The 22,398-nt window shown below is 42.3% G+C and overlaps 1 protein-coding gene across 1 annotated transcript in view; it reads left to right on the forward strand.

Annotated features, from left to right (window-relative positions):
• LOC149795951 (uncharacterized) overlaps positions 1 to 22,398 on the forward strand; it is a 79,958-nt gene that overhangs the window by 22,834 nt on the left and 34,726 nt on the right. The window contains exon 6 of the mRNA XM_089963900.1: positions 14,183 to 14,253. Within this exon, the coding sequence (XP_089820026.1) occupies positions 14,183 to 14,253 (71 nt within the window). The remainder of the gene's footprint in view (positions 1 to 14,182; positions 14,254 to 22,398) is intronic.

Consider the following 22,398-nt stretch of genomic DNA (forward strand, 5'->3'; position numbering starts at 1 on the left):
GATAGGGATCGATTGGGTAATCAAGAACGCAGCCATATGATATTTGATCGATTAGGAGTCAGGGAGGTTTCGCTGAGAATAAACGGACAACAGGAACCACCTGAGGATATACAGCTTGATTACGAAACTAACCATGTCGCACGTGTGTATCATCGATTGCTGTCATATATGGGTCGTGATCAAAACGTCGACACCGGGTTGCAAATATCACAACTTGATTTTAAAAAATTCTATCCGATTTATTACTTTTCGTTGGAACATCTTGATTTAATGAGACAATCCGTCGTTGATATACACTTCCGAGCTCGTATAGCCCCGGGTGGTGTTAATTATAGAGCGGTTGCTGTCATTCTCAGCGATAAATCAATGCTGTTGGAAGGTGTTGGTGGACGAATGAGAATCGTTGATGCACCAGTGGAAAATCTGTAATTAAAAACATAAATGTTTTAGAATAAAAATGTCGTATAGTGTTGTCGGTGTTACGCTGACTGATGGTCAAGTCAAGAAATTACGATCAAAGTCCGCTAAACAATGCGGAACCACAATAACGTTAAAGCCATCACAGATGACTGGTGGTAATCATAAAATATCATTGACGACACGTCAAATAAAACATTTCAACGATGCAATGAGGAATAAAAAGGGTGTTCAAATAACTTTCTCAGCCGCAGCAATTAAAAACATGGAAAAGACCGGTGGGATATTACCGCTGTTAGCTGCGATTCCAGCGTTGATTGCTGCGGCGGTCCCAACGGTGGCTAAGGCGGCAGCGTTAGGAGCCGTTGGTACCGCGGCGGGAATGGCATTGAAGAAGGCAACCGGGAGAGGCTATAAAAAAAAGAAACGAGGACGATCCGTAGCCGGAAAGGGTCTAAGACTACCGGGAACCCCGTATTCATGGTATTCGGGAAAGGGTCTAAGACTACCGGGAACCGTTTATTAACGCAAGAGTCTATGGTTCCGTTATCCAATTTTGATTTAATAGATGCCGCCGACGCGTTAGCGATAAAAAACTTCAGAGGTGTTTTTATGAGGGATCAATTACCGACAAAACCAAGGAATATTGAAACCGGTATAATTAACCTCGATAAATCCTCCGGAGCGGGAACTCATTGGGTTGCATACGCAATTGATCCGCGTGCGATCGTCTATTTTGATTCATACGGGTTAGCCCCGCCGAACGAGTTCATGCGGTATATCCGGGGGTGTTCAACCCCGGTTTTTTATTCCACGCTGCCAACACAGCAATTAAGTGACCCACCGATATGTGGCCGTGAGGTATTAAACGTACTCGCGGAGATTTCATCATCGCGGAAACCACCTCATGTGGTTGTAAACGAATACACTAGTGGGAAATTTAGAGACAATTACATTAGATAACAATGATTGATATCTGGGGACGACCTATTTCGGCGCTGAAAGAACCCACAACGTCCGCCACCGATGACATAAAAAAACTAATCGAGGATGAAATCGCTGATACGTTAAATCTAACCAGTGTTGACCCGGGCGAAATAGTTGTATTTCAAGACCGCCAGGGTAAATTGAAATCCAGTAATGTGTCACTCGACGACATTTTAACACGACAGCGTGATACCGCCGAGAACACTATCGCGTTGTATACCAGCGACGGACGACTCAAACCGGGTGAACATCTATCGATGATAACGGATAGGGTAACATTAATCCAAAACGGCCTTAGAAGGTTAGATAGATTGGTGACCGAACTTGACACGCAGGTGAATAAATTCGCCGAGGTGGAAAAATCTGTCACAGGTATGCAATTCACCACCACGAACTTCTTTGGGGCTACGCCGGTGACAAAACCGAATATTGCAACAATAAAATTGGCAATCGAGGCGGCAGAGGATTTGCGAACCGAGTACAATACTCAAATAACCCGGTTTAATGCGTTACAAAAAAATAGTAACACACTCACCGGCATCATGAATAAATTCTTTGGAACCCCATCTTCTCCTGTTATGACCCTCGCCGAGATTAAAGCGGCTATCGACAACCAAAAACCCAGTAATGACGCCGTTGTTAAGTTTTTTGGAGCCTCACTTGCGGTTGATATGACCCTCACTAGGATTAAAGCGGCAACTGATTATCAAAAGACATTTAAGGTCAGCGAGCTCGTATCCACGTTTTTTAAGGATACTAAACGTACCGATATAAATGCTACAATAGACCCGGGGTTAGTCAGAAATAGATATAATGACATCAACGAGCATATTGATTATCAAACGCGCCTTAAGGTCAATGAGCTTATACCGGCTTTCTTTGGAGACCCACCTGTGGCCAACCCAACCCTCGCTGGAATTAAAACATTCATGGATAAACAAAAAACCCCTAGCGACGTCGTTGATAAATTCTTCGAGAATATCAATATAGCCAACGATATAGCCGAGAGACTTCTTGACATCATCCTGTATATACACGGCCAACAGAGCCTTGAGGTCAATGAGCATATTCGTTATCAAAAGCGCGCTAGGGTCAATGAGCTTAACACAGAGTTTTTTGGATCCCCCCCCCCGGGTATAACTAAACCGACCCTCTCCGAGATTAAAGCATTTATGGGTAAACAAAAAACCCCTAGCGACGTCGTTGATAAATTCTTTGGAAACACAACCCTAGCTGGAATTAAAACGTTTTCTGACATCAACCAACGGCTCTCATACTTAAAACTTGCACATAGACTCCCCGAACATATTAAAGATATCGTCTATGTTGTTGACAGTGGTGTTCTAGATTGGATAAGGGGCGCTAATATTAATATTACCATAAATACCAATGGGATCGCAGGTATCTACAGACTATCGTGGACTGCTAGGGAACAATTTAATATACTAGGAGTGGGAAGAGAGTTTACCACCTCCGCCGCGATATTAATATTTGCCTATGCACCTTACATACACGTTATTACGTTCGTAGCGGTTAGAGATATCGTAATTAGAGCAAAGATCGCATGGTGTTTAGAATTCGTATCGCATCTTAGAAGAGAGGAGCTCGAATCAGGTTTTGATTAATTTAACAATGACATATTTGATAATGAATTCCCCGTCGCACTACCGATACGATACTGTGCGGGTATACGCCGCGGATCTAAAAACACGCTTGGAACAATACGATAGAAAAATAAAAAAATACCATCGAAGGGTAACCGCGATTGACGTCACCGTGTATTCGGTGTCCGGTGTGATGGCCTGAGCCGGCATTATACTATCGTCGGTTACAATGATTGCTCCGATTGCAATTCCAATTGCGATTTCCGCGGCGACAACAGTTGCCGGGGTTGCAACCGCGATTACTAAAAAACTATCATCGTGTTCTCAGAAAAAATTCGTGATTATACAATAAAACATCAAATAGTATTTAACGCGTACTCGAAATTATCCGAGCTGATCTCAAACGCGATTGATGACTCGCATATATCCGACGTTGAATTCTCCACGATGACGCAATTGTATAACTCCGCAGTGTCAAAATTAGAAATTGAAAACAAAATACCTGATAACAATAATGTCGCTGAACCCCGAAGGGTTTCAATTACTTCAACGGATCGCGGAGAACACCACTCCGGTACAAACAAGTATGATATCGATAACATCAACGAAACCAGAATTCAGTGTGAACTTCCCATCATCGGTTCCAGTGAAGGAAATATCCCTGGCAAAATTGCGAATATATCACAGTTGGCCTAATATCCGAGCGGATGCATTTAACGGACAACAACCTAACAACTCGCTGGTTTTTGCATGGACAAATAAACCCGATGGGACCCCAGACTGGAAAACTGTTTCAATACCAACTGGTCATACCAAATAGAACAAATCAATAAAGAATTTCAACGCAGGATAAAATCGATTACCACAAAGGAATCAAAAATAGCTATTACGGTTCATGAACCGACGTTATCGTCGACGATTGAAATAAGCACACCGGGGTATATGGTTGATATTTATAACAGTTCAATAAGAACCATACTAGGATGGCCTGAGAATCCACCTCATGGAATCACCGCAGACTTGCACACGAATGCGCAATCGTATCATGAGATTAACCCCGGGTATCGAGATGATTTGTCTATTATAAAAAACACGTTATTACCCAGTAGGTTTATATTTCAAGACAGGAATACCATGCAATGGTATTTTCCGTATAAGGAAACTCCTGAATCGTCCGCCACGGTCACAGTTAATTTAAATGATATCACTGGTGCTTTTACCGAGATTAATCGTAATTACCAATCACAACTAGAACAGCTACGGAAAACAAAAACACGAAAACACGTTGAGGTGTTAAATCAACTTATATCAGACATGGAATATATCAATGAACGAATCGTTAAAACAATATCTGTTAACAGCGATGATAATAAACAAAAATTCCTAACCGAGTATAATATCACAGAAGCCGATTTACCCGATGTCAAGTTTCCAAAATACAACGCGCCAGAACTAAGAAAATCTCTTAATGATTTTCTCGGCCCATCAACTATCCTCAGACACGATAACGGAGAGGGTGGTAGGCATATTGCTCCATACAACGTAAATATTACATCGGTAATAGCAATCAATCTAGTGTGTGATGTTATCGAAGGGAGTTATCATGTGAATACCAAGCAATCAAATCAGGCTGAACAGGGGTATATCCTTTATTCATTTTAACCAACAGCCCCTCCGGGATTTTTAATTATTGAGAGTCCGATTAATCCGGTCTATATGCGATGCCATAATCGGTTTTTAACGAGAATTAATTTCAGACTTACCGATCAGTCAAATAACCTAATTGATCTACAAGAGGAGGAGTTAGTGATCACTCTGTTTGTAAGATCATGAGCAGCAGGAGGGGTGCGGCGGTGACATGGACTTTAATGTTTTTCGAAACTTTTTTAGTCATGCTCAGTCGACCCCACATGGATTTGTAACGATAAATTTACATGATCCTCGGACACGATATCGTATCGGACTTGACCAAATATTCGGTTAAATTGTAAATAATTTCCATTGTAACTCCTAGCAGCAGAGGGGGCAATGACAACCACGTATTCGTCGCGCTTTTTTTACCGGACACTGACGACGATGGATCGAAAATGCAGAAAGTATATTAAACTAAATGACGTTCCGGACAATTGTCCATTTGCCGCCCCCGTGGACGTCGTCGTTTTTCTTTTACCAGGCGCTGACGACGCTGGATCCGCTGAGTGCAGAAAGTATCAATTAAACCAAATGACGATTCAGCCAATTGTCCGATTCGCCCCCTCTGCTGCTCGATTCTGAGATCTTGGGACTTCCAAGGGCCTTTTTATCTTGCTCCCACCAGTCCTCCCAACATGGTTCCCAAGACTCCTTTCAGTATGGGGCCTAACAAGAGAGGCAAAATGCCTCCACGTTGGACCAACATCTTCTTTTTTTGACGAATGGGAATTTTCTTTTGAACCATTTGGCGAAGAACGTGACGATGTTTGCCTAAGCATTGTTTCTGGTGTTTGGACAAAGGGATCGTGCCTTTCAAAACGTTCAAACAACATTCGCACACGGTATCGATGACCTCTTTGGAGGCTGTTTGAATGAGTTTTTTTCGTAGGGGTGGAGAAGCTTTGGACAGGACAGATAACATGTCCCCATGTTTGGCTAAACGTGGTGGCAGTCCTTTCCTTTTCTTTCCTTTGGGTTTTCTGGAGGGTGACATCTTTGAGTCTTCAGGAGCACCAAAAAAACACTGATACCCTACTCGGTCACAGGCCTTTTTTATACTGGAATGCGTCGCCACTGATTGTCTTCACGTCGTATCAGTTTGAGGACAGGCATAACACGTCGTGCAGTGGTACGCAACGGACTAAATCGAGCCAGTTCTTGCTTGGACAAATCCAGTAAACTTTGTAACATGCCCGATCTTTCATGGACTTTGATTTTGGAAGAAGGTACTTTGTGAGCAGCAGCCACTGCCACTAAATTGGAGGGTCCTGCCACTGGGGAAGTTCTTTTGGGGGTCATCAAAGGAGAAGTTCTTGGCGTGATCAACGTCTCCAAGTACTCTTCAGTTCCTGGTGTCATCAACGGAGAAGTGGACAAACGTGAGGATGCCGGAGACGCAGTCACTGCCGTGGCAGATCGTGGTTTGCGAGTGTAAGGTTGCGTCCTGGCCGAAGTGCCTCTCTAGCGACTAGTTTTCTTCTGTGGACTTTTCTTTTTCTAGGGACTTTTTCCCTGTTTCTTTTTCTGGGGGCTTCTTTTCTTTTTCCGGGGTGGTGGTGTCTGGTCAGAGGAGGGTCCTGCCACTGGAGAAGTTCTCCTTGGGGACCTGGTCTTTTTCTTCTTGGGGCTTCGTTGGACTTTTGTCTTGGGGATAACTTTGGGGGCATTAGGTTCCCATCTTAAGAGAGAGCGAATGATGACCCCTCCTAGAGTACCGCTCCCTCCAGGTTTCAAAATGATTTGTTTTTTGGTTTGAGTGTCGATGCCGGGATCAGCCAGTTGGACCAAAGCGACTTTGTTTCGATCGAAAAAGCGTTTGGTTTGATGAGGAATCTGAATGATTCCTTGGAGTAGATGACGTGCCGTCACCGTGAACCATCGTAAGACTTCTTTGACACTAGCTTCTAAGACACGAGCTCGTGTTTGTGGATTTTTTTCTCGACTGATGCCATACAAGGCACGAATCAATTTGACGGGAAGATGCGACTGAAGGGACGTCATGTTCACACTGTGTGAGACAGACGAAAAGGATCTGAGGTTTTTATAGATTTTTTTATGGGGAGTGAAATGAAGTCGAGGAAGGAGACGTGTACAGGACAGGCCCTCCGTCTTGGCACCAGTGGTGAAACAAGTGGGTACGAAATCGCAAATCCTCGGGAGTCGTAGGTTTCAAATCGACGAGTAAATAGGCGTGTGGCGTTTGAGTGGCATCGTCGTACGCCTGAGTCAGCCAAGGCGTTCCTAACTGTTTGGCTAAGACTTGCACTTGCGATTTATCTCGAGGGCTTTTAAACAAGACCACGTAATGCGCATTGAGACTGATGGTGCGATGGGCTTTACTTTGTTGAAACAAATTTTGGGTGATGTAAACGACACTGGCATTACGGTGATGCCCTTTGCGCGTAAGCCACAGTTTAATTTCTTCTTCGTCTTCTCCTAACATGTCGTCGAAAATGACCAAATGGGTTTGACGGGAGTCAGAGACGATACCGTCGTCTTCTTTAGGAATGCCTTCCACAAACACGATGGAATCGCCTTGACTTTCTCGCAAGAGGCTGTACGCCGATTGCCACTCTTTGTAACACCACACGATCCGTTGAGGTGGCCGATCGATCAAATGATGTTTATGTTCGATCAAACGTTTGACGAATTCGGTTTTGCCTGAACCGCTAGGTCCAGCAATGAGCATGTTAAAGGGATGGCAAAGATACAAAACCTCCCAACTGGCACGATCTAAGTGTTCGTCGATGACTTTGACAGTAGAGGAAGAGGGAGCAGAGACAGCAGAGGTAGCCATTGTGTGAGAAATGTCACTTGTGACACGAAAACAAACAAGACAAGAGTTTATATACTTTTTCAGAACACGTGTATTGAATGTTTCAAACATGAATACGAAAGACAAAGATACATAAAAGCCAAAGGCTTAAGTACAAGAATAAAAGGCACATAATAACCATGAACATGGAATAAACACAAGTGTCTGTACAAGATGTTTTGGGTAAAGTTCTAACCAGTTCTATAGTAGGGGGTAAGGTCACACAAGTGTCCTCCCGAAAGGGTCTTTCAGGCCTGTCCACGACAGTCCCGTCCTGGGTGACGGGTTCTTCTGGCACCGTCACTAACACGGGTTGAAAAGTAACTTTTTTCCTTGAATAACTCTCGTGCAAACTGGGCCACCTCTTGGGTCAAAGCCAAACCAATCTGGTTTCTTCTTCGTCAACGACATGGTAAGTTACTTCAATGAACAATGAACTATCGATCTTGCCTAGGGTTCCTTTTTATATACAGACCAATACCGACGTGACCGTACGGCAACGTAAAGTGATTGGGAAGTCGCACTCGATTCTGGTATACAATTTGATAGACTTTTTCCAAGGGTCGACTGACGATGTGGTGAGTGGGTAAACGTACAATCTTGTTCGGTTGATAGGTGGTCACTTTAAAGTTTCCATCCTCTCCCGATTGCAAGGCTTCTTTCAATACCCCAAAGTTGACCACTCGACTGGTACGATGATTCAGAGTCAGTCCTTTCACTTTGCACGTCGTGTGCACTTCTCCTTGTTTGTCCCGGTATTCGTAGCCGTAATTTTTGGGGCCGCCACTGACGAAACTTAGAATCTTGTCGTCGGGATGCTCGTCTGTCCAGGCTCCTAAACGGTCTCCTTCGATGTCAGGGTGATGTTGAATTAGGTGATGGATGTAAATGCAACTGTCCGTGTCAAAGTACAGGACGCGTTCTTCTAACAGTTCTAAAGCTTCGTACAATTTTAAGCGAGCATGAGCTGTCACGTAAGCCGCAATGATGACATTTCCAAAAGGGTCTTCTTGTACAAAGTCCAGATCTTCTTCGTAACTGACCAAGATCAAATCCTCTCGAACGACGTCCACGTGTTTCATGTATTTGGTTTTGTCGTGAATCATCTGGAAGTAGCGGGAAGGTTCTGTCAAATATTCCGTCTTGGGTAAACACGGTTGTTGTGCCATTTTACCCCACAAGCAATTTAACATCACTTTGGCAAACGATCGCCTGCCTTCGTTTTTTTCGATGTGGTCTAAAGAGATGCCTTCTTGTTCGTAGTATTTCTCTTTGAATTGTATTTGGTCTTCGGGAGTGTGACACCAGGAAGGATAGCCGCTGGCTTCTTGTTTCAGTTTCAAAAAGGCATCCACGTAGTCGGCGAAAATGCCTTTCTGAGTAGGGTCACCCTTGTGGTACTGTTGTGTCTTGGGAAAGTGGCAAATTTCGTACACTTCTAACAGTTGGTATCCCATGTCCATAGCTTTGAACAATTCCACGCTGGCCCAGGTTCCCGTCAAGGCACGTTCTTCCTGGCTGTGATGGTAAGGTTGGTCCTGGTTGCACGTTTCGGCACAAGCACGGCACAAGGGAAACATCAGTTTGCCTTGACAATGGTGAGGTAAGACGGGATGGTATAGGTTCGTGGGAGGCAAAACTTTACACTTGATCAAGCCTTCGTATTGTCGAATGTTTTTCAGGTCGATGTGTTCCGTCAGCAATCGCGGGTGCCCTACAGGAAAGGGACAATATTTGCACATGTAGGGATACAGCGAACACACATCCAAGTATTTGATTTCTTCTCCTTTCTCTTCGTCGGCTTGGTACAGCAAACAGGTGGCATTGGTCCTTCCTCCGTACAAACTATCCCTCGGGTTCAACCGGTCCATGAACTGGTAACTTTCCACGAGGCCTTTAAACTCGGGATCGGTTTTCATACGGTGATCGTACTCGTGTTCCCACATTTCCACCACTTGGTATCCTTGCTGTTCTAACTTTAGGCGCCGCTGACAAGTGGCCTGGTACAAGTCTTCCATGGTTCGTTGTAAAAACTGATTTTTAGTGCTACTGTCAGGGTAACAGACGGGACATCCGTGAAATAAGCAGCCGTTAAACTCGTACACGATCTTGGGGTTTTCTAAGTCCCAGCCATCGACCGAATACGTTCCGATGGTCTTTTCACCCCCTCCGTTGCGGGATGCTGAATCCATTTGTCTTCCTTGTCGCACAAGTAATGTAACCAGCGTAGGGCTTTGACCGAGTATTGACGCTTGACATAGTGGGTCGTTTGAGGGCTGATGACAGCTACGGTGTTTTCAGGCATGAATCGTTGTCGATACACTAAGGAACACGCTTTGGCAATGGTGCAAGCTTCTTTCAAAGGATCGACCCCTCCGTGTTCCATGAACAGTTCTCGAAATTTTCCACAGCAACGTCGTAAAATGTCCACGTCGGAACGACAGTACTTTAGCATTTCTTCCTGAAAGTCGAAAGGGTCCGAGGCGTGACCTGGTACCAAGCGTAGAAAGCTTCTCTTTGTTCGGTATGCATGTTGTCGGGGTCGTAATAGTGAGCCTCATGTAAATGGGGTAGAACGGCGTGTTGATTGGCTTCCGTATTGAAAAAGTGTGGAAAGTACCCTTTAGCCATTTCTGTCATTCCAAACGTTTTTGGCATTCGCCTCAAAGGCATGGCCAAGTAGTTCATCGAATCTTTAAACTGTACTTGTCCCACTTGCATGAAAATGATTTTGGCTCCGTTCAAAGTCACTTTAGGACGTTCGGTGCCTTGTTCCGTATAGTATCTCAAAAGAAACTGTCCATCGTATCCGGAGAAATTGTGAGCCATCACCGTGGCATGACGATGACAATCTCCGTAACGTTCGATGTCCTCTTGGCTCCATGTCTTGTCGATGGGGTCTAAGACCCATTGGGCAAAATCGGTTAACGTGTTCGGTCCCCGAAAGATTTTTTCACGTCCTCCAGGAATCTTGCTGCAGTGAGGGCAATGACTGAAGATAGGTTCTTGAATGCACTTCTCGCACGCTCGATGAGCCACGCAGAAATTAGGAATGTGAATGCCGGTCTCTTGCATGCATTCGAAATCGAAAAAGATGAAATTGCCTTTCTTCTTGTGACCGTCCTCTTTCTCTCCTGGGTTGGCATTTTTGCACGTAGCATTCGTGTTCCAAGTCCACGATGTGGTGACAAATGTGACATTTTTTCTATCCTCGACATACGTGTGCCTTGGTACTATTGGTACGTATGCCTTGTCCACAGGCAGGGCACATTCTCAGCAGTTGACAAGCACATTTCTTCTGTGAACCGCGTGTTTTCAAATGTTGTTGGTAACAGGTAGGACTGACACACGTGCGCAGACAAGTTGAACAAGGCACTGGTTCTTCGCTCAGACAGGGTGGAGAGGCTAAACATCCTGGGCATTTCCATCCACAATGTTTGTGTTGTTCTCGATTATTATAACCATAGTCACATTTCTCACAATAATAAACATATCCCAGGAATCCGGTGATAGTGGTAATGGTATCGAAATGTCCATCGTGATGATAGACATGAATGTATTTTCCGTCCTTAAAATCTTGGCCTCGAAACAACAGAGGCCCGTGTAGTTCTTGTTGGCATAGGTTCGTCCCACCACGATGGCACGGGCTAAGCACATCTGGTCATGAGGGTTGTTAATTCGGACGAGACTTGTTTTGGTGTTGCGAAGGTCGTCCACCAATAAGACCTTTTTACGTCCTGTCCCTTGAGGAAGAGAGACGTGAGCCATTTTCAGTGTGGCTTTACCATCGGCGATGTCAAACTGGTCATTAGATTGTTGTACGTGTTGAATCTTGTGCATGATTTTGGAAGGGGTTAGTTCTGCGGGTCTGCTAAACACGATCCAAACAAGGGATTTCAAACCGTCGTGATCTATGGATAGTGTCAAGCGATCGTCTTCTTTGGGTTGACATTGTCGCTTGAGTGCGGTGAGCAAAGAATCCCACATCTCGGTGATAAACCCTTCTGCTTTCTCCAATGGTACGTCGGCCTTGAAATCTTTAAACTTCACCGTGTAGGTGTAAGCCGTGGTTCTAAATTTTCTAGAGGAGCGCTTTTCCGTCTCTCGAATGGAATAGTATTTTTAAGGGTTGACTAAGGGTGACGAACTTGGTTTAGAGGTTTCAAATTCTGGTTCACTCATGTCCTCTTCAAAATCACTGGCATGAATTTGTGCCAAGATTTCAGCTCTGGTACGAGGCGATAGATCACGTTTCTGCCTCTTACTTTCTTCTTCTTCTTTCTTCTCGAATGAATGGGATCGTTTCATCTTGAGTGCAAAACGTCAAATGACTCAAGTGTAAACAGCATAAACTAATTTATAGTCATGGCAGACCAGCGTATATAAAAGGGTGCGTGTCTTGTCCTTTCACTATTCATTTCACTCTCAAGCCGAGCACAACGATGGAAGAGACTACCCAGATGGAACGTTTCATCAGAGCTTTGCGAGGGGTCATTAGAAAATTTTCTTCAGACCAGCCGACGGACTGCTCTCCTTCCTTTCGAGATAAAAGTGAAGATACTTGCTATATCTGTCAGAAGAAAGGGCATTGGTATTCAGAGTGTCCAGAACGTCAAAAAAGAAAGAAAACAGGGGCTAAAAAAGACAAAAGTAAAGATACCTGTTATTATTGTAAAGAAAAAGGACATTGGTCTCCAGATTGCCCAAAAAAGAAACAAGAGGAATCAGAAGAAGAGAGGGATTCTTCAGAGGAAGAGAGGGATTCTTCAGAGGAAGAGAGGGATTCTTCAGAGGAAGAGAGGGATTCTTCTGAGGAAGAAAGAAGACAGGTGAAGAAAAAGAAACAGGAGAAAAAAAGAAGAAGGGAAGAAAGCGAGGAGGAAGAAGAGGAAAAGAGTGTGACGGTGAAAAAATTCAAAAAACAGAGAGACTAAACAAGGAAACAGAAGAAGTCAATGAACTTTTAATTAAAGTGTTGTGAATTGTGAATTGGATTGTAACTATGGATAAAAGAATACATTAATGATACAAGGTAAGTGTCTTTGAGTTGTGATTTTAAAATAAGAAGCTACACTCACGCACTCACACACAGACACGTACTATAAGGGTAAAATGGGTGGGGTTTTTTTTTGTTTGAGTTATTGGCAAATTGAAATTGTATTTCTTTTCGAGAAATGTGGGTGGCCCTGAAAAGGGCCTTTTTTCTTTATGGTGTAGGAGTGAGTTTAACCAATCAACTTTAACTGCCTTAAGCCTTTGCCACGGCCAAGGCCTACTTCTGATGATTGGGTTGAAATCACTAAGGGTGGTACGATAGGCTTAGTCACAGGGTTGGCGTGTTTAGCTCGGGAAGGTCGTATTCTCTTCGGTCGTGATAAAGAAGTCTGATACATTTGTTTCAGACTTCTTAACTCCGCTAAAATGTCCAACAGTACCGCAGCCGTTTGATTTTCACCCTCTTGTTTCTTTGCTGCTACTTCTTCTTGCTGTTGTTGCTGTTGTTTTTTTCTTACCTCTTCTTGTTGCTGTTGCTGTTGCTGTAGGAGAAAAGCTTGTTCCGCTTCCTTTTGTCGTTGCATAAATTTCTCCAATTCTTCTTTCTGTCTCTGTCTAAAATTCTCCACTTGCGGTAATGAAGAATGAGACGAAGGCTCCGGAACAAATTCTTGCGAGGTAAGAAAATCCACAAAATCCCAATGTACCTCTTCTGAAAGTAAGTCCGGGTTCCCTTGGGCGGTCTCCCCTGCTGGTGCACCCCAATGGATCGTTTTCTGAATTTCCGTCATGTTGAATCACTGTCGCATAGATTGACTGCACACAAGCGCTAGCGAATCTATATAGACCAACTGACGTCACAGACTGCTCTCTTCGGATTGGATGCGGGCTGACTGGATTTTGTAACGCGTGTTTGGATTGGTGAATGAACTCAATCCGTTTCAATCCTACCCCTACCTATAAATAAGCGCAGTTCAGTGCATTGATTCACTTGTTCTCGTCGCTTCAAGATGTGGACCGATGTGCAATCTTCTACGCTTGTGTCTTCCATGATGTTTAGGACGGACATGCTCATGTATGTCAGGTCCAAGTGGACTGTTGTTGATAGGACAGATACTAGTCAATGGATGAGGAGAGTTTACATAGAAAGACAAGGATGTCTCAAGAGGGTACTTGTGTATGGACCGGCAGTTAGAAGGAGTTTAAGAAGAAGAAGAAGAAGATGTGACAGATGCCATCTATGTTAATATTAATATTAACATAAACCCAAAGGCCCTTTTCAGGGCCAGCCATATTTCTCGAAAAGAGATAGCCTTTCAATTGCCTACCCTTTTTTAAATTTAAATTTAAAAAATTTTAAAAAAAAAAAATCCCATATTCAATTCCCCTTGTCCCTTGACAAACCCAAACTCTATTCCCATGTTAATTTCCCTTGTCCCTAGACAGACCCAAACTCTATGTTAAATTCCCATTGTCCCTAGAGTGACCCACGATTTTTCGCCATGTTAAATTTCCATTGTCCCTAGAGTGACCCAGGGGTGTTTTTAATGCTAAGTCCCATTGTCCCTAGGGTGACCCCATTTTCTACTAACATTTATCTGTATCTGTGTATTTGTAAAATGAAAGAAATGAGAAGAAAAAAGGAAACTATTTTTTTCGATATTTCTTTCAGATCACCTGATACGTATATGCTTGATAATTTTCATTCTGAAAATGACCATGACTATGAAGAAAACGCTGAAGGTAAATAATTATACTATGTGCACTACCTTGACTTGTTTCCATGTGTCAAAGAATCACCCCAAAAATTAATGACGGTGCAACTACAAAACGGTTTTCCAATGTTTCGAGCTCAACAAGCTCTTCATCAGTGATAGAAACAATGTACATCTACTAAAGACAAATTCCAAGATAAATCCTAGACTACTGCATGTTTAAATGACGGGAAATATACAAAGGATAATACGGGAAGGAAAGAAAGAAGGACAATTAGATAAATGGTCTGAAAACAGAAAATTACAGAGACACACGCACACACACATTATATATATATATATATATATATATATATATATATATATATATATATATATATATATATATATATATATATATATATATATATATATATATACAGAGAGAGAGAGAGACAGACAGACAGACAGACAGACAGACAGACAGAGACAGAGAGACAGTGAGAGAAATGGACGGACACCGTGCGTGGCGAAAACTCAGCTCCATCTATGCTCAATAAAAAATATATCCTGGCAATTTACATTAAGGGGTACTAAGGTAATATATCACGATCATAGTGTAGTGGGATAATGCACGAGTTAAAATAATAATAATAATGATAATAATAATAATACTAATAATAATAATAATAATAATAATAACAATAATAATAATAAGCGATATTTCCTTGTGTACAAATTTTATTCATTTGGGTAATTATTATCTCAAAAATTGCTTACGTTGAATACATTGATTTTTGTCTGTAGAATTGGACTGCCTTAAGTAGGTTTATGCTTGATTTAGGCCGAACTTCCCATGAGTTTTCAAGTGCAGTATCGTTTCAATTTTCTTACGTATGGATTCTACACTAGTAGTAAAGCGGGGATATTTGGGGACTATGCAAATCCCAGTCAAAAAGGTCGTGGGCCTGAAAAGGGACAATATTTATAGGGACAATGAAAATCTCAGTCAAAAAGGTCTTGGGTGTGTATAGGGACAATGGTACTTACCACTAATATAGGACGATAGGAATGGAACAGGTGAGGTGATGTCACGGTACTGGTCATTAGTATCAATGTGCACTAGGCGTTCTGTAAAGTGATATATCCTGCTCCGCCAATCATTCTACCCAGTTACATGTCCCGCCGGGCCAATCATTGTTCTATTGGAATAGTTTATGAACCAGCTGAACTTACCCGCCTCCCGCTACCCGCTGAACGAGTTGAACTTGCACGTTACCGGCTACCCGCTGTACTAGCTGCACTTATCCGCCACCCGCTAGATGCTAAACTAGCTGATCTTAACCGACTCTCGCTACCCGCCAACCGTTGAACTAGCTGAATTTACCCGCCACCCGCTACCCGCTGAACGAGCTGAACTTAACCTTCCCACGCTACCCGCCACGCGCTACCCACTGAACTAGATGAACTTAACCGACAACCATTACCCGCTAGACTAGCTGAACTTAAATGCCATCCGCTACCCGCTGAAATAGCTGAACTTACCCGCTATCCCGTCACTATTTGCTGATTGGTCCGATTGAGGTCAGTTCCTTGCCATATTGTTGCCAATGTCTAGTACCATAACGTCACCTCACCTATTTCATTTCCCTTGTCGCTATGTCACCGTGAAAGTCTATAACGCTTGGAGGGGCGGGACTGACTGGATATATACATAGACATATAAAATATATACAACACCAAATGAATAAAATCGACTAAAAGAATGTTTAGGCAAGAAAGCCAATTTTTTCGAGGCATCTGAGTGGTCCTTAAAAATGGCCTTTGATTTTCTTCTATTCTTATACAAACACCAATATATACTATATACACATCGGAAGAGGAGAATGAATAAAACACAAATATACATACTATCCACACAAACGTACGCTAACGCATGCAAATACACATTATACTATCCACACACACACTCTATTATCCATACAAACGTACGCGCACTCGCACAACAACACTCTCTACTATACACACACAGAAACTCGAACACATACAGACCCAGAATATACTATCAAAAACCACAATATCTACTATCCACACGGAAGAGGAGAAGAAAACACAATATCTACTATCCATACAAACGGTTTGTGTAAAGGGCTTTCTCTTGTAACCATCGCAACACTTGAGGTAAAAGGAGACTTTTCAGACGGGTTTTAGCAGCACGATACAATTTCGCACCTCCTCCGTAACCTGCAGGATGGGCTGGATCGTAATAAATGCTAGCTAACACCTTCTTTTCACTGATGCTACTTTGGATGGGGCGAAATGGTGGTTTGGAAACGGTTTTTCGTGTCCGATGAACCACGGGAGTATTAGTCGAGGTCAGTATCGGTAATGGGATGGTTTTGGTCTTTTCTCTTTTCATTTCTGGTTTTCCTTCTTACTTTTTGACTTCTGTCGAAGGAGGAGTGGACATAATGTTTTTAATCCCAGCTTTCAGTTAGTCTTGTTAGTGAGTGGGGAAAGGGGTCAACAGGGACGCTGAAATCTTACTAGGAATGGGAGCTGCTCGCTGTGTTTGAAAGACTTCTTCTTCCTCAGGCATTCGTAGCACTGCGTCTGTCTTGACCACTGGTGGTGGTGGTGGTGGTGAAGGACGTTTCATCAGAACCATACAATATTTCAGAGTCGGTAGAGCTGTTTCGTCTACAGCTTTCTGGTGAAAGAATTGCAGTCAGTGGAACAGCTGATCATGCCTTTTCGATTTTTTTGTTTCGGACGGATTTTTGAGAGTCATCAACATTGCGATTGGTGCTGTAACTGGGACATATCGGTCAAACAAGGATTGGAAGGTAAATGCCGGGTTCGTTGTTCTTGCCACCGATGATATTCAATCCATTGTTTGTAAGACACAAAAGGCAGTTTTCGTCCTTCCATTCGATTCCAATGGTCACGTCTAAGATCTTTTAACTCCAGAGGTCCCTTTTGTTTTCTTGGTCCTGTTTTATATGTCTCCCATGAGTCCTCCCTGCACTGTTCCCGATATTCCTTTCTGCAAGGGTCCTAACAACATGAGTACAATTCCTTCGCGTTGCACCAACATCTTTTTCTTTTGACGAATGGGTATTTTCTTTTGAACCATTTGAAAAATAACGTGTTGATGCTTGGCTAAGCATTTTTTTCTGATGTGGAGACAAAGGTATCGTGCCTTTCAAGAAATTCAAACATTCGCATACGGTATCGACGACGTCTTTGGAGGCTGTTTGAATGAGTTGTTTTTGCATGAGCTTTGGACAGGACATGCAACATATCCCAATATTTGGCTTAACTGGGAGGCAGCCGTTTCATTTTCTTTCCTGTTTTGGCCTGAGGGTGGTGTGGAGTTATTTGAGGGGACATATTTGGGCGTTGATGATCACTGGAATGAATGCATCGCCTTTTATTGTGTTTACGTCGTATCAACTTAATGACAGGTATCACGAGATGAAGCCGGGTTGGGACTGGATTAGGGAAAACACCAAAGGCTACTGCGTTTATAAGATGTTTATTTATAAACCCAAATTAAATATTAACAAATCTGACACCATTATAAACAAAAAGATAAGAAAAATTATAAAGTTCCTAACATTGAACTATCAACAACAATTAACTCAACGACAAAATACTCAAACATGAATTTAACAAATAGAATTTCAAACAAACGCGAATTAAGCCCTATCACCGATCAACACAATAAAAGTATACGATTTACACCCCTATATAAACAAACTTGAATGTATCGTTCATATAACGATATTGAAATGCAAGTGAATTTTATTGTATCGTTCATATAACGATTTTGAAATGCATGCAAATTTGAATGTATCGTTTAAATAACGATTTGAAATGCATCATATTATGAACCTATTCATTGTTCATATAACGATATTGCAATAGGAATGAATTAAATTATGAACCTATCGATCGTTCATATAACGATATTGTAATAGGAATGAATGAAAATTTGCTCAGATAGCAATAGTGAAAATAACAACGTCGAATACAGTATATATAACTATCATGGCGCCCATTTGACGTCCAAAATGTAACACCCGTTCCACTCGCTCTAGTCAGTGGTCAGAGAAACGCCCACGCATGGTCCGCCCCTCTCAGTCTGTTGAAGGATCCCTCGAGAGCCCTCACATTCAACACAGACCCGATGGTTCGAAGCCTTTGTCCCTCGCATTGAGAACACTAGTACACTCTTCCGAACCAACGTCACCAGACACAGCGCATACGTCACACGAAACCACACAGAGTTCTGTGACTCCACATCATACGATGCATAAGGCATGGCAGGCATGTATAAGGCAGCTCTACAGCTGGCGACTCCACATCAACCAATATACAAGGCATGCCATAAGGCAGCTAAAATTATAACAACTAAACCGTGTAGTACATATGACACGGTTAAGTACTTCTGCGTTGTTATATGTTGCGTATGCGCGCACATGATTTCGTTACCCATTACATCAATCGTTCAATGCATGCAGCGTATAATTAACTTCAATTTGTCTGTTCAGTTACAACAAATAGCTAACTCGAACCAGACTATAGTATTTCTAATATGGCGTTGTGTAACCTAGGTATTGACTCTCTGTAGAATTTAGAATAAATTCTAAAACATCTAAAGCATGAAACAATTGTGTTATATAAAACGAATAGTAATAAAGAATACTTAAATTTCATTACCTCTACAACTTGAGATTTGCTCCCGTAAAGGAGTAAGCTTTCTGACAAGACTCGTCGTAATGTAATTTGGTTATTGAAAATTTGCTTTATATGTACACTAGCTGTGACAGATATGCACAGGTAGGTACTTAGGTTTTCCCGCTGCATGCAATTCGCACATGCAGCATGGTCTGAGTTTCGCTCAGTATTTTGAAATAACTAGAGCCGAAAAATTATACCACCCTCGGCTGTACGCGGCAATGAAACCCGAGTGAATTTTTTCAAGATATACATATTTATATAAATCATACACAATTCCGTTACAACAGGCATCACACGCAGTGGACGGGTTCGCAACGGACTAAATCGCGACAGTTCTACCTTGAACAAATCCAAAACAACCTGTAACATGCCGGATCTCTCTTGGACTTTGATTTTGTAGGCAGGTACTTTGTGAGAAACTGCTGCTGAAGCTAAATAAGAGGAGGGTGTCACCGCTGAAGAAGTTCTTGGAGACGTGGGTTTCCATTGTTTCATCAACTGAGGAAGAACGGGTGTCAAATTGGGTTTGGCTGGCATCACTAGCAACGAAGAAGTGGAATAACCTGAGGCTACTGGAGACGCGGTCACCGTATCTGAAGGTGGTGGTCTCTTGCGGTTAGAAGCTGTTTTATAGGATTCTTTTCTGTGGGCTTTTCTTTTTATTTTTCTGTAGGCTTTTCTGTTTTGTGTTGCTGTGACCTGGTCTTGACACCACTGCTCTTTTCTTCTCCTGGGTCTGTTTGTCTTTCTTAGAAGTGGTGTTTTCTTTGGGAGGACTTTGGGGGTATTGGGATCCCATTTTATGAGGAAACGAATGATGACACCTCCTAGAGAACCGCTACCTCCATGTTTCAAAATGATTTGCTTTTTAATTTGAGTGTCGATACGAGGATCGGCCAGTTGTGTGAATGCTACTTTGTTTCTCTCAAACAAAAGCGCTGGGTTTGACGTGGAATGTGAATGATGCCTTGCAGTAAATAACGTGCTGTAACCGTAAACTGAATTCTAAGACACGAGAACGTATTTGTGGATTTTTTCGCGGCTAATGCATTGCAAGGCACGAATCAATTTGACAGGAAGATGAGACCGAAGGGACGTCATGTTGACACTGTGTGAGACAGACCCAAAGTGCCCGAGATTTTTATATACATTTTTTTTATATTGTTGTTGTTGCTAAGTCGAATAATGGGCCGGGTACACGACAGGCCCTCCGTCTTGGCACCAATGGTGAAACAGATGGGTAAGAAATCGCAAATAAGCGTGGGTAGTGGGTTTTGAATCCACGAATAAATAGGCGTGTGGTATTGTCGTAAGCATGTGTGAGATAAGGCGTTCCTAACTGTTTGGCTAAGACTTGCACTTACAATTTATCTCTGGAGCTTTTAAACAATACCACGTACTGAGCATTGATACTGATGGTGCGATGGCCTTTACTTCGTTGAAACAAATTTTGAGTAATGTAAATAACACTGGCATTACGATGATGCCCTTTGCGCGTAAACTACACTTTATTTTTTTTTCTTCTTCTACTTCTCCTAAAATGTCGTCGAAGATGACCATATCAGTTTGAGTGGGGTCACACGTGATCCCATCGTCTTCGCTAGGAACGCCTTCGACAAACACGATGGAATCTTCTTTTTCTCTTTCTCTCAAGAGACTGTACGCCGATTGCCACTCTTTGTAACACCACAACACAACAGGTGGACGATCAGTCAGATGATGCTTATGTTTAATCAAACGTTTAACAAATTCGCTTTGGCCTGTACCGCTGTACCGCTAGGTCCGGCAATTAACATGCTAAAAGGATGGTGAAGATATAAAGCTTTCCAACTGGCACGATCTAATTGTTCGTCGATGACTTTAAAAGTGGAGAAAGAGGGAGCATAGACAGTAGAGATAGACATAGTGTAGGGAATGTCAAGCAAAACAGACAAGACAAGAGTTTTTATAATTTTTTCAGGTCACGTTTAGTGCAAGTTAAAATAGAACAACACGACAGACAAAAATAAATCAAAGCCACATGCTTATGTACAGCGATAAAATACACAACAAAACGATCAAAGTGGAATATAAACAAGTCTTTGTACAACATGTTTTTGCTAACAAAGGTGTCATAGGGACAGTGTGTAATGTTCTTACAGTCTCTACATTGAGTATAGTCACACATGTATCCTCCCGGAATGACCTTTTGGGAATGTCCATGACAGTCCTGTCTGGAGGAGTGATTTTCCTCGGTGACGGGTTCTTCTTCTTCTGGCACAGTCACTAACACAGGTTTAAAAGTTACTTTTTCACTGGACGTTTGAATTGAAGATCACAACTCTTGGGCATAATATACCACTTTTTTGGTCCATGACTCGAAACCACAACTTTTCTAGTCACGTATATCTGTCCAGTGAGGGTGTAAGTCACAAGCTACACAAACATCGTCATACACATCTTCAAAGAGGTAGAGAATTATCCAGATGAAAACGCAAGACTTTTAAGATGAGTCTCTCGTGGACATTTAAAGGGACCACATTCATGCTTTATTTTGTGGCAAGTACTGTTCGTAAAGAGTCCACAAGGATCGACTGGTAAACGAAATCCCAGAAAGCAAGTCACTAAGACACACCACACGTCGATCCCAAAATAATAGGCACAGTTCTTGTAATGAATAGTTGGTAATCCTCCACAGTTTGAATATTCTCATTGATTTCCTTCAATGGAATCTGCTGTACCTTCTCTTACAAAGGTCATGACATGGTAGCCTGTTTTTATACCTCTTTTTTGTCGGAGGCAATAAGTTTACTTTCTGCACTGAGATGATCGTACTCCAGTGGCAAATCTAAATGGTTTAGTCGCTAACATGCACTTCACAACACACCGTTCAGACGTTTCTTCTTGAACTAAGTTTACGTTGTGTTAATGATTTTGGTAATCCTCTAACTCTTCCTCTGGGATTCGTTGCAGTAATTATACCTTGCAGTACATACAATCAGTAACAAACCAGTCATTCTCGCCCACGAGCAGTTAATCAATGTCTGACCACAGGAACACTTTAATCTGAATCAGTCTCTTATAGCATTCAGTTACCAGTGGTTTAGACATCGGTGACGTAACGGATGCAATTGCTCTTTGCGTTTCACTTTTATTTTGACTAGCTCTCGGTAAATGTGTTCTCTCAACTCCACAGGCAAAGTACGAATGTTCTTTTGTAAAGTATCCATTCATTGTACTCCAAAAATCAGAAATCGCAAGATCGTGGCTAATATAATCGATTTTATTTGTGACTAAAGCAGTGTCCTCCCAAAATCAGTTCTCATTTACTTTGGAAAAGAGGATAGTTTAAAAATGGAGAAATGATTTTAAGTTTGCATTTCAATTGTATTTTGACCAATTTTTGGTTAATGCGTTCTCTCAACGCCACAGGCAAACCATAAATGTTCTCTTGTAAAGTTTTAATCCA

This window comes from Sinohyriopsis cumingii, chromosome 7, assembly GCF_028554795.1.
Source record: "Sinohyriopsis cumingii isolate HCF-2022 chromosome 7, ASM2855479v2, whole genome shotgun sequence".
Classification (NCBI taxonomy): domain Eukaryota; kingdom Metazoa; phylum Mollusca; class Bivalvia; order Unionida; family Unionidae; genus Sinohyriopsis; species Sinohyriopsis cumingii.